The following is an 11,239-nucleotide window of genomic DNA, read 5'->3' on the forward strand; positions in this document are numbered from 1 at the left end:
CGTTTTCAAAGTATTGTAAAATTAAACAAGATTTTGTTATCAAAGTAAAATAAATATATAAAATTATGAAAGACTAGCATATATATATATATATATATATATACATATATTAATTGATCCAGCATAGTAGCGCTATGAGTTATCAAATAATTAGATTTTTTAACAAAATTTTTCAAACGTCAATGTCGTTTGGAAGCTGACAATCTTGGATCTGATTGATGGCAGGCACGTAAGCTTGAAACGAGAAATTGTTTTTGGAAAACATTCCCGGATTTATCACATAACAATCCGAATAGTTGGTCGTGTATGTTCCAAAATTGTCAGCGATCACTATGAGATCTGGCGTTGGAAACACTTGCAGGGCATGGTCATATTTCCAATAGATGGGAACAACTTGGAGAGGCACAGGAGTCAAATGCGATTGGCTGATGATAGCTTTGGCGAACTAGAAAAACAATTTTTTACATCAACATTGATGTTAAACATTACGCATTTTTGACAGTAGTTTGTAAGAAACACGATTACTTACATGTTTAAAGAAATGTTCCTCTTTCGGGAAACGAAGAGCGTTCCTGCACATCTTTGTCAACATATCCTCCCTCAATACCACAATCTCTTTTGTACAGTATTGTATTCTACAAGGATTTGTGGTGAAAATAGCGTTCGGCACCATTTTCGTGACTTCCTCGATGATGCACTTGGGTAAAGGAGGCTTCGGCAAAATCTTAGGCGAGCCTAGATCATGTGGACCAGGTACGAAAACAAATTTGGAATATTCTTTTATGTTTGGGTACTGTGTTATTATATCGACCAAATTTTTAAAACCCGTTATCAAGGCTTGCGCGCTACTTATATTCGTAGGAAAGCTCAAGAAATGACCGCATAACACAAAAGCTATAGGAGGATAATCCATGTAACCTTCCATCACTATTTTAAATTTTTGTAACACGTTTGGCATGTCTAGCCATAGTTCTGCTATGAATACTATCATGCCGTCTGGATTGTTCTCTTGGTGAACTTGTAACTTTTCTGACATTTTCAGAGATAGATTATGCGGTCCGCCAAATGTATTGGTATCACCAAAATCTGATCGCAAACTCTCTGACGATTCTATTGGTGGAAAGTTGATATGCTTTATTTGTAATACATCATCGTTATAAACACCATTAACTATTACTATACAGCCTTCCATAATGAAAGTATCCTGAAAATCGTAAGGCAGGATGTAAGGAAAATAACTGGTTCCTGATTGTTGGTCTTATATCCCAAAGATTTTATTCTATTGGGAAATATATATTCATTTTATACAATGTTATTGAAAGATAAAAAATATTAATGCTGCAAGAATGAGAAAATATTTTATATGTATACGTGAATCTAGAAATGAATTTTTTCCGAGTTGTTTTGAAAATTATCAAGTTTTGATAGCATTCCGAAACAGAATGCATAGAAAATGTTTACATACCAATATAATATGAAACACTTGCATACTTTACTTTCACTAAAAACTTCTTTTTAAAAAATTACTTTTAAAGCAAAGCTGGATATTATAATTAGATTTATTGTAAATGATTATATATTGTAAAGGATATTGTACTGCTAAAGTCGATTTTGATGGTTCCAGTTGTATCTTCCAAATAATATTGATCCTCTGTTAATTGCGTTATCAGACCCATTACACATACATTTCCTGTTTTCAGTTCGCTCAACAGATATTCTATAGGTATTATATTCGTCTTATCTGTCTGCTGTTTCTCAAATTTAGAAGACAGAAACTGTTTATGTCTCAAAGTTTTGTACCACACCATTTCAAAACGATGTTTAAAAATTAGTGACTTATATTGCGTTTCAGGATACGAGTTTTCATTGTCAATTATAAACTTTTTCTTGCAAATGTCATATCTTATTTTTGGTATATCGTATCCGCTTATAACATTAAATACTGTTTCTGTATCTTTCAATTTATTTGGTTCTAGACACTCCTCTATGGCAAGTTTTATATGTTCAGCACTAACATGCGGATCATTCAAGTTTTGTGCTAGGACCAGCTCTATAATGCGATTCAGCCAAGATTCACGTTCGTCTTCTGGTATCTTTAACAGCTGTTTTGCAAGAGATACTCTGAGATCCCTGAGAAAACATAAACAATTATAAATACATTCAATTATGTATAAAGGTAAATAATTTAAATATATATATAAATAGATATTTTAATAGAAATAAGACTATGAAAAATTGATGAAAAAATATTTATCCTTGAATAATTTGTTTTGAAGTTTACTCATGCTACATGTAATATCTTACTTAATATCTTTTTAAAAATATATAATATATATAATGCAAAATACTTGCCTAGACAATACTAGACCATATAAGGAAAAGTTTGTTTGTATCATTTGTACACATTTATTGTCAGCCATTGTCGTTACACAAGAATACAAATTACTAAAATAATTACGAATAAAAAAACGCACACAAACGCAATATTAAAATAATCAGACAGTGTCTATCAAGCGAAAATTAATTATTTTCATCATTAAAGAAGGTTAAGAAAACGCGTATTTTTCCCGCCTTTCGAGCCTACAAAAGTTTGTTCTAAAATTTACTCGTCAAAGTAGATATTGTTTGATCGACCAATCAGGATAGAAGGAACAAAGATTGTCTTGATTGGTCAATCGCAGCTACTTTACCGAACAAGTAGATTTTAGAACACAGCCAAAACTATAACGACTTTTTTATTTTGATTGGTCGATCAAACGATATAAAATTTACGTACGGAAACGGCAAATGAGTTTCGACCAAGACCGATTTGTTATATTTATATAATAAATTGTTTGATCGTCGCAAAAACAAATCCGTGTATTGCTCGAGGATAAGTCTACGATTTGAATCAATTCACGAAGATAAATTGTTCAAGTATTTTCGCTAATCGCTATATAGGTTAGTATTATCGGTAAAAAATATATTAATGATATATTATTATATACATCTTGATGTTTTTCCACGTTTTGCATTTTTTTATATTTCTGTATTTTTTTAATTATTAATATTATCAAGAAAGATACTGTATATTCTATATTGCATAATTTGTTGCAATTTATAAGTACACTCATAAAGAATTATTTTTCGATCAATATCCTGAATGCTTCATTTTATATATTTTGCGTTAAAAGGAATTCCTCTGTATATTTTCAGGTATAGTAGAGTAAAAGTAATTGTGAACGTTAACAGCTATCGCATGATAAAAAATGCAGTTGCCTAATGTGAAAAAGTCTTTCAAAGGCATACAAAATGTCATACAAAACAACGTTACCTTATGCGTCATGTTACCAGTATTCATAGGACTTCACATAGGTTGGTTTAAATTGCAACAAACTTATGTGCCAGAGGATGAAAGACACGAGCATCCTCTGATGAGATTATATAAGAAATATGTTACGTAAGAATATAATGTATATTAATCCTCTTTATTACTATTAATGTCGTTTATTTTTCTCTCTAAATTATATTGTTAAATAATAGATCTATTTGTCTTTTTATGCTATTGTTTCCTTTAAGATTGAGGTTTTCATTAAGATAGAACATCCTATAGTTGTAGTGGTAACTTTCAAGTTGCCTCTATCTTGCTACAATATATAACAATATACCAAAAATTAATTTTTCATTTTATATCAAACTTTTATTATAAGAGATATACATAAATTGCACGCGTTTACTTCTATATATAAAAAGAAAATCAAAATCTAAAGGAAAAAGTTCTTAAACTCTGAGTAAAATGTGCGAATATAAATAAAAGGATAACAATCATTTTTATAGAATTCTATAAATTAACGTGAACATTCTTAAAAAGCTTAGGAAAATATATACACAATCACAGAGGAGATTAGATTTAACCTCTTATAGTAGGTAGATGGTCAAAATTTTGTTGATGTATCGAAGAACTCTTCGGTCGATTTTCACTGTGGCTATGAACAGAAGGGCCAGCCTTGGGTAATTGCGGTAATATCATTTGACTGTAGTTAGTATTCTGTAAATATGAACACATGTTTTTTATCTCAATCTCCTTTTTTCCCCTATTTAAATTTAATATTATTTAATATTATTAATATTATTATTCAAATTGTGGAAAAGATGTCAAATCTCGCCTGTCGACAAAATCGTAGGATAGAATCGACAGAAAATCCATTCTTCATATTGTTCGATTTATATTTTCTGACTATTTCATTATTCATTAAACTTACCCGAGAACGTTCTCGATATTTCTTAAGTTTTTCGAATTCTTCCGTCTCGACGTCCGGCATTTTAAAATAAAAATTGTCAAAGTAAGAGTGTCGCAACAATTGTTCACACGTCCACCTTTCATTTGGATCTTTATCCACGCATTTTTTCAGGAAATCCAACTGTCAACAAAATATTTATACGATAATTACTCCCAAAATAATTTGAGTATATATATTTTAATACTTGATTTATTATCTCCTATAATTATTTCGGTTGACGAATACATTTGATACATCTGTACATATGATATTTCTCTGAAATTTTGAGTAATAACTTTTGAAATTCTTTATATATTTTACTGAATATATTTATCTGAATTTTTTTACTCAAAATTTCTGCTTGATATTAATTAATATTTTTTATTATGTTTCATTTTGCATTTTCTGTAATTAAAGCAAATTTGTTGCCATTACCTGTACAGGACTATTATTTCCACGGGGTAAAGCATCTTCGAGAGGCGTAAGTGTTTGCGGTGTTGGAAGAGTAATGCCGGTAAAGAATTCGTTCTGCTGAAAGATAGCCATGTGTCGCGGTAAGAGATCGCCCAGCGTTCTTCTTATTAAATACAACTGATCTACATCGGATTTGCCTGGCCACAATGCTTCGCCCCGTATTAATTCCGCAAACACGCAACCGATCGCCCACACGTCGACCGGAGTTCCGTACTGTGTGTCTCCGACCTGTTCCGGAAAACACGTAATTAAACAAAGATTTTATTTTATTTAAAATTGAAAGTTCTTATCGTTCAACATTTATTCTGTAAATATCTCAAGTAAACGACTTGAGAAATGTATATGTGATATTTACCAGTAATTCTGGTGCTCTGTACCACCTGGTCGCGACATACTCCGTATAGTTTTCACCCGGACTGAGCATACGCGCGAATCCAAAGTCGCATAATTTCACCACGCCTTCGGCGGTAATGAGGATGTTTTCCGGCTTCACGTCTCTGTGAACGCATCCGAGGCGATGGCAATAAGCGACACCCTGCAGAATCTGCCAGGTGATCTGCCTGGTCGTGAGATCCGGACAACCGCTAGGGTACTTCTCCATCTCGTTCAAAAGTGTGTTCTCGCAATATTCGAATACTAGATGTAACTTTCTCTTCCGTCTAAAGACTTCCAGTAGATTGATCAGGTTCGGGTGCTTGAGATTCTATACGAAAGAGAAGCGGTTAATTCTCCTAATTTCGATTATACGAATAGGATTAATTACGCGAAGAATTTACGAGGTAGGCTGATCAGTAATCTTGGCGCGTTCCTGATAACTTTTCTTCTTTCATTTTTGATCTTTTATGTTTGACCTCGATTCTAAAATAATCCTATATTGTATTCATAATTACAGACTTCCTTTATGTAAAGTATCGGGAAGAAATTTTAGAATGCTGTTTATTTCTAAAAGGATATCCTGATATAATACAGTATACACTTTTGTCGAAGGGAACAGCCTTGAAGTAAAATGTCAAAATGTCGCGGGGGCTTCAAGGGACCTATTTGAATGTGCATATGTTTGGCGGTGAACCCACGCTGATGATCGTAACGATAAAGGTCGGTAAAGACCGGAACACGCCAAGATATTGACCGCCGCCCGGTATTGACCGTTGGCTACTTCTCGCAACCAGTGTGTTGCACTTGTGTATATGCGAGTTTCTTATCGCATAAATAAGAACGTAACTTCCTCCACACGTGAGAGGGTACTCCATCGTTTCGAGTGCCCGTCGCTTTAATTCTACCGTAGACGATGGAAGAAATTTCGTTAAATGTAGAAATCGATCTTCTCACAGTCATATTTCGTAAAATCTGTCCCCGAATTTTTTTTTTCGATAATTGAATTCACAATATATTTCGAAATAAGGATATTAGTAAAAAAATATATGTAGAATATTTTGAATATATCTACATTTAATAATTTTATTAATAATTCTTAGATGACCGAAATTATCGAAGCTGACCATCATTCTATCTATAGATGAGAACTAGCGATCGCGGATGTTACGGAGGTCGTTCACCTCGCACGAATATGACCCTCGGCGAACTTAGTTAGTTATTCTATCGTGGATTGATCGAATCGCGCGGAAAACTTCGAAAATTATGTATATCGTTTTTTATTTAGTTTATCGTTTAGTTATTTATATTAAAAGCGGAAATTTTACATACGGTATTTGTTATTACAGGTTTTTTTAGTCACTTTTGCTAGCTTGACAGAAAAAAAGAATGATAAGAATTTTTCGGTTTTTAATTGATAATTGATAAATTGCAATTATAAAAAATATTTTGCAATTGTTATCATTTTATCATAAAAATCAAAATTATTGTGATTTTTTTTTTCATATATCTTAATATTAGCTTTTTATCATAAGTAATTTTATATATAGATCTATAATTCGAAGAAATTTCATTAGTGGTCATTTAAATTTGAAAAATAGTATTATTTTATTGACCTTTTATCGATTATTTTCAATTACGTTCTGCTATTGTCTTATCAATTATATACTTTCAATTGACATCGTGTCATAAGAGAGATCTCTTTAAATTTGCTTCAGTAGTTTATAAAAGCTGCAATGTTAAAGATAAGAACTGACCTTTAACAGACGTATTTCCCGGAGCGCGATCTTACGTATTAGAGGATCATCTTCGGTCTGCTGAAACTTCTTGACAGCCACCAGTTTTCCAGTTTGCCGATCCCTACACTGGAAGACAACGCCGTAGCTACCCTCGCCGAGTCGTGCCAAACGTTCATAACGTTCCATGGTTTTGCTCGGCGCCCGGCCCCTGTGTACAAAAATCATCCCTCAAAATTATTAATAAATTTAAATAAAATTTAAACGCGTTTAAAACAAAAATAATGTCATCAGGCACATTAAAAAAAAAATTAATTCGAAATAACCCGGAACAAAAAATTTTTTTTCGTAATTCGAGAAAATTATTTAGCCAAAATTGCCACAATATTATCTTGATATTTTTGAAAATTAAGATCTAATTATTTAACTCCTCGTCTGTATTTTATTTTTTAAAGAATTTAATTTTAATTAAATACTTTATTAAGAGTGCAAAATTTATTTGATATTTAAACGATTTTATTGTTTCTGAGAGTACAAAAATCGTACAACTTTTTTCCAATGTTCTCGAATACCCACTTTTTATATTTGGCAAGGCATGGTAACGATGTCAATTGTTGCGTAAAGAGCATAGTATCACGAGGAACGGTACCAGTTAGACTGTCTCTATCCCGATGGATGACCAGGGGTCAAGCTGCCCCGCAAGTTTTGCTTTATTCGAACCCTACCCTTATAGCGCAGACGCGACAGACCAGACTTGCAAACGAGTTACTTGCAATAATACCGAACCAAAATAATATCGGTACATATTGATGCTCTAAAATAGTATGATGTTTCGGTATAGCGATAATATAATGCTACTGCAATCGTTATTCGGTTATCAATTATCGAATAATGCTTATTTTCCTCGAAAGCAATTATAGTAGAAATTTGATAGAATCTCAAATTAATAGAAATTTAGATTAAGATATTACACGAAGAATATAAGAAAATATTTGTTCGACGAAATGCTTTTTAATATTTAATACACAATCAAAGAAGAGTATTGATTTATATCACAAATAATTTCATGAACTAACATGATTCAATAAGCTCTTTATATGAATTTATTATTCAACTATAATATAATTAATAAAAAAATTGATATATGTTTTTAAAATTCATTATTGATGGAATAATTGAGAAGCTGATTCTACTACATATATGAAAAAATACGTGTAAAATGTAGAATTGATTTTAAAAATCAAGATATTTTGTTTTTTATATAATATTTCCATTTTCACTCATAAACTTGCATTCATAATTTTAATTGTCTCGCGATATGTAAAGTGTCTGATGTATCTCAACAGTTACTATCAGAAAACAATATTGTTTCTTTTAAATATCAGTAAACATTTTACTGAACAATTTAAAAATACATTGACAGCTGTTAATCACCTTTTCAAGAATATTTATTTCGTACAATTTATTTTAATATTATTTTTATAACAATTATATTTATTGAATTGTCTAATATTTAATATTAATATTCAATCTTCTCTACAATTACTTGAGGAGGTTACTGACTTAATTAAAGATATCTTACCACTGTGGTATGCATTGTCGATAGTTCGCGAACTTTATGTCGTTTATCATATTGACGTGATCGCGTACGTACGTACCATAATTTTGAATAAGATAAACTGTATGAATTAATTTTGAAAGTTAATTGATGCATTCGGATGCGTGCTATAATGGAAGTAATGATCGACAAACAGAAATATGCCAGCTATGCCAGGTTATTAAAGTATGAAAACGTTAAACGGCTAAATTCACGAAAGCGTGCTTTGTTTTATTAAAAATTGCAATTATTAATATGCAGAATATAAATTTTAATTAACTTTGTTTTTTAAAAGAAATGTCAAATTAATATACTAGAGAATTATTAAGTAATTAATTTTCAATATACTGATCTATTTTAAAAATATGTTTCACTTTTAGAACATTTGTCACTTGTAAAATTATTTAAAGCTTAGAAAGAAAGTAGAATAGAGTATTCTTTTATTTTTTTCTTTAAGGCTCCTGGGTGCTCACCGCGGCCATATTGGATTGTGACGTCAGAGGCGAGAAAGCACACGCTGAAAATTCTTAGATGCCATTTTTTAATGAAAAGATATTTCGATTAAACGGCACTTCAGATGGCTTTAGCACACTCTTAAAAACCCCCGAAAACTATCCTTTTCCCTTATTTTTTTTATTTCGAAATGGCATCTAAGAAATTTTAGCGTGTGTTTTCTCGCCTCTGACGTCACGATTTCGACATGGTCGGCAAGGAGCCAGGAGCCTTAAAAAATGTGAAAATGCAAGCACACGCGCTCTTTTAACATAAATCAATTTAATCGAACATTTATGTACAATATATATGATTATTTTTTCGAGAAAAGTTTTAATACAAAAAATAGACATAAATGAATAATATAAACTTTTTATATAATTTTTCAATTCCTCGTATTCTGCAGATTCGATGAAAGAATAATTCGATTTGACGTACAACGTTCAATGAATACCTGATGACAAGCATGACATTTCGATAAAGAGAAAAGAAAGAGAAAGAAAGAGAAAAAAAGAGAAAGAAAGAAGGAAAGAGGTAAAACAAAACAATTGATACGTACAAAAACCTAAGAATGGAGTTCATGGAATACTCTTGCCAGGTCACCCTCGTTGGCGAACATACCGGACAGTACTAATACGTTGAAGAACCGCCGCTTTACGTTAATGTTCAACTCTTGATTATTGACAATCGATATTACGCTCCGAGTATGCGTCTATATATCCTGACCGTGAAAGAGATCGAAATGTTCCTGACTGTTGGACGAACTCTTTCTATAGCGGTTATTGTATAGTTACGCAATGTAAAGCACGAAAACATCCGGATGGCGTAAGACTTTAGGATGATCAAGGAATGTAAATAGCTATCGCTATTTGCAGTCTTCTCGTTTAATTTACTGCATAAATATAAAATAGTGGAGCAAAAATATAATAAAATATAAGAAATAAAATATAAAGTATAATAAATAAATATAAAGTATTCTTTTTTTTTATTTCTTGTGAAATTATTATTATTTCAATAGAAGACCGCAAAAAGTATTTCGAAAGTAATATCTGCCTGTTTCTATAATATATAGAATACAGATATAAAATTATTTTAAAAAATAATAATTGATAAAAATTTAAAGATTAAAATGTGAATCTAGCGAAATTGAAAAATGTAAATAATCGAAATAAGATTTCTTTTTTATTTTCTACTATTTATGAGATTTTAATTTAGTGTACCTTTATATATGAGAAATATTAACAAAATTGTAGCAAAATTTATCATTAATCATTAAAAGCAATGATTCTCCATATTATATATATATGCAATGTCATAATTATACAGATTCTATAGATTATGCGTAGTCTAAACATTTCGTGTATAGTATCGTAAAAAATATAATAATTGAGGAACAATCCGGGATAAAATCTTTCATTTGTATTAGACCGGAATTATTCGGAACGTCTTCTTTGAATTTCGTGAGAATCTTAGGACAGATCTATTTTCTTATCTTAAAAGGTGATTAGAGAATCGACCCTAATGAACTAAATGTCAAACGATCAAGACACCTATAATTACTATGTTTATGTGAAAGATCTGTGTCGAAGAGATTAGAACAATTGCGGATACTAGGACGTAGTCAGATAAATATCGAAAAATATTCAAAAAGATAGATATTTTAATTAATTCGAGCAGAATAGAGATGTGTTTTGCGTTTGACATTAATGTTTACCTCCTTGGTAGCAACGGCAGTGTGCTACCGAATAGCCAGAGCTTCCTATCTTGGAGCCATTTGTCCATTCGAAGGCTTCTTCACAGGAATTTCACGCTACGAAGAAAATAATATTCGCGCTGCAACCTGACAAACAGCATTGCGACCGTCGTGGATTCGATAAGTCGTGTCAACATTGTTGACGCAGTCTATTTCCGAACTAGCGTGACTTTGATAGAGAAACCTCCTGCGTCCTTTTTGCCTGAAACCACGTCGACCGACTGATCGATAATCCTTTGAGCCAACCCTTTTGATATTCGTCGCACCTGCTTTCCCTTTAATTTGATTGATTCGTATATATACTGGAAAACAGTCTCGCTCGAGAAAGTATCGCATACAAATCTCAAAATATATTTAATATATAAAAATAATCTATGTATATATAATTTTATAGACAAATTATTAGACAATTATCATACTTTCTATATTGTTGCTAAAAAATGAAATTATGTTATAGATTATTATAATAAAATTATTCATTAAAAGTAAACTATATTTAACAATTTTGTATCATTTTTATACTAATTTTTTAAATATTAATTTTCGAGGATATACA

General features: G+C 31.3%; 2 protein-coding genes across 6 annotated transcripts; both read right to left on the bottom strand.

Annotated features, from left to right (window-relative positions):
- Positions 1–89: 89 nt before the first annotated feature.
- Positions 90–2,561, bottom strand: Dnapol-epsilon58 (DNA polymerase epsilon subunit 2). Its single transcript, XM_083048679.1, has 4 exons — positions 2,353–2,561; positions 1,593–2,130; positions 530–1,213; positions 90–445 (listed from the first exon to the last, which is right to left on the bottom strand). The coding sequence occupies exons 1-4, from the start codon at positions 2,418–2,420 to the stop codon at positions 173–175; spliced, it is 1,563 nt and encodes a 520-aa protein (XP_082904805.1). The 5' UTR covers positions 2,421–2,561; the 3' UTR covers positions 90–172.
- A 1,153-nt stretch (positions 2,562–3,714) lies between these two features.
- On the bottom strand, positions 3,715–11,011 carry LOC145942199 (cyclin-dependent kinase-like 4). Of its 5 annotated transcripts, none has more exons than XM_083048681.1 (6): positions 10,645–11,011; positions 6,863–7,052; positions 5,089–5,436; positions 4,695–4,961; positions 4,242–4,400; positions 3,715–4,027 (listed from the first exon to the last, which is right to left on the bottom strand). In XM_083048681.1, exons 1-6 carry the CDS (start codon positions 10,710–10,712, stop codon positions 3,890–3,892), a joined length of 1,170 nt encoding a protein of 389 aa, XP_082904807.1. In that variant the 5' UTR covers positions 10,713–11,011; the 3' UTR covers positions 3,715–3,889. The 5 variants fall into 5 exon arrangements, with proteins under 5 accessions (XP_082904807.1, XP_082904811.1, XP_082904810.1 ...); XM_083048685.1 differs by lacking the exon at positions 10,645–11,011 and adding an exon at positions 9,552–9,632; XM_083048684.1 differs by lacking the exon at positions 10,645–11,011 and adding an exon at positions 9,490–9,548.
- Between the last annotated feature and the right edge of the window lie 228 nt (positions 11,012–11,239).

Source organism: Prenolepis imparis, unplaced genomic scaffold (genome assembly GCF_030444845.1).
Source record: "Prenolepis imparis isolate NDT839.2.m4 unplaced genomic scaffold, iyPreImpa1.0 SCAF_10, whole genome shotgun sequence".
Lineage (NCBI taxonomy): Eukaryota > Metazoa > Arthropoda > Insecta > Hymenoptera > Formicidae > Prenolepis > Prenolepis imparis.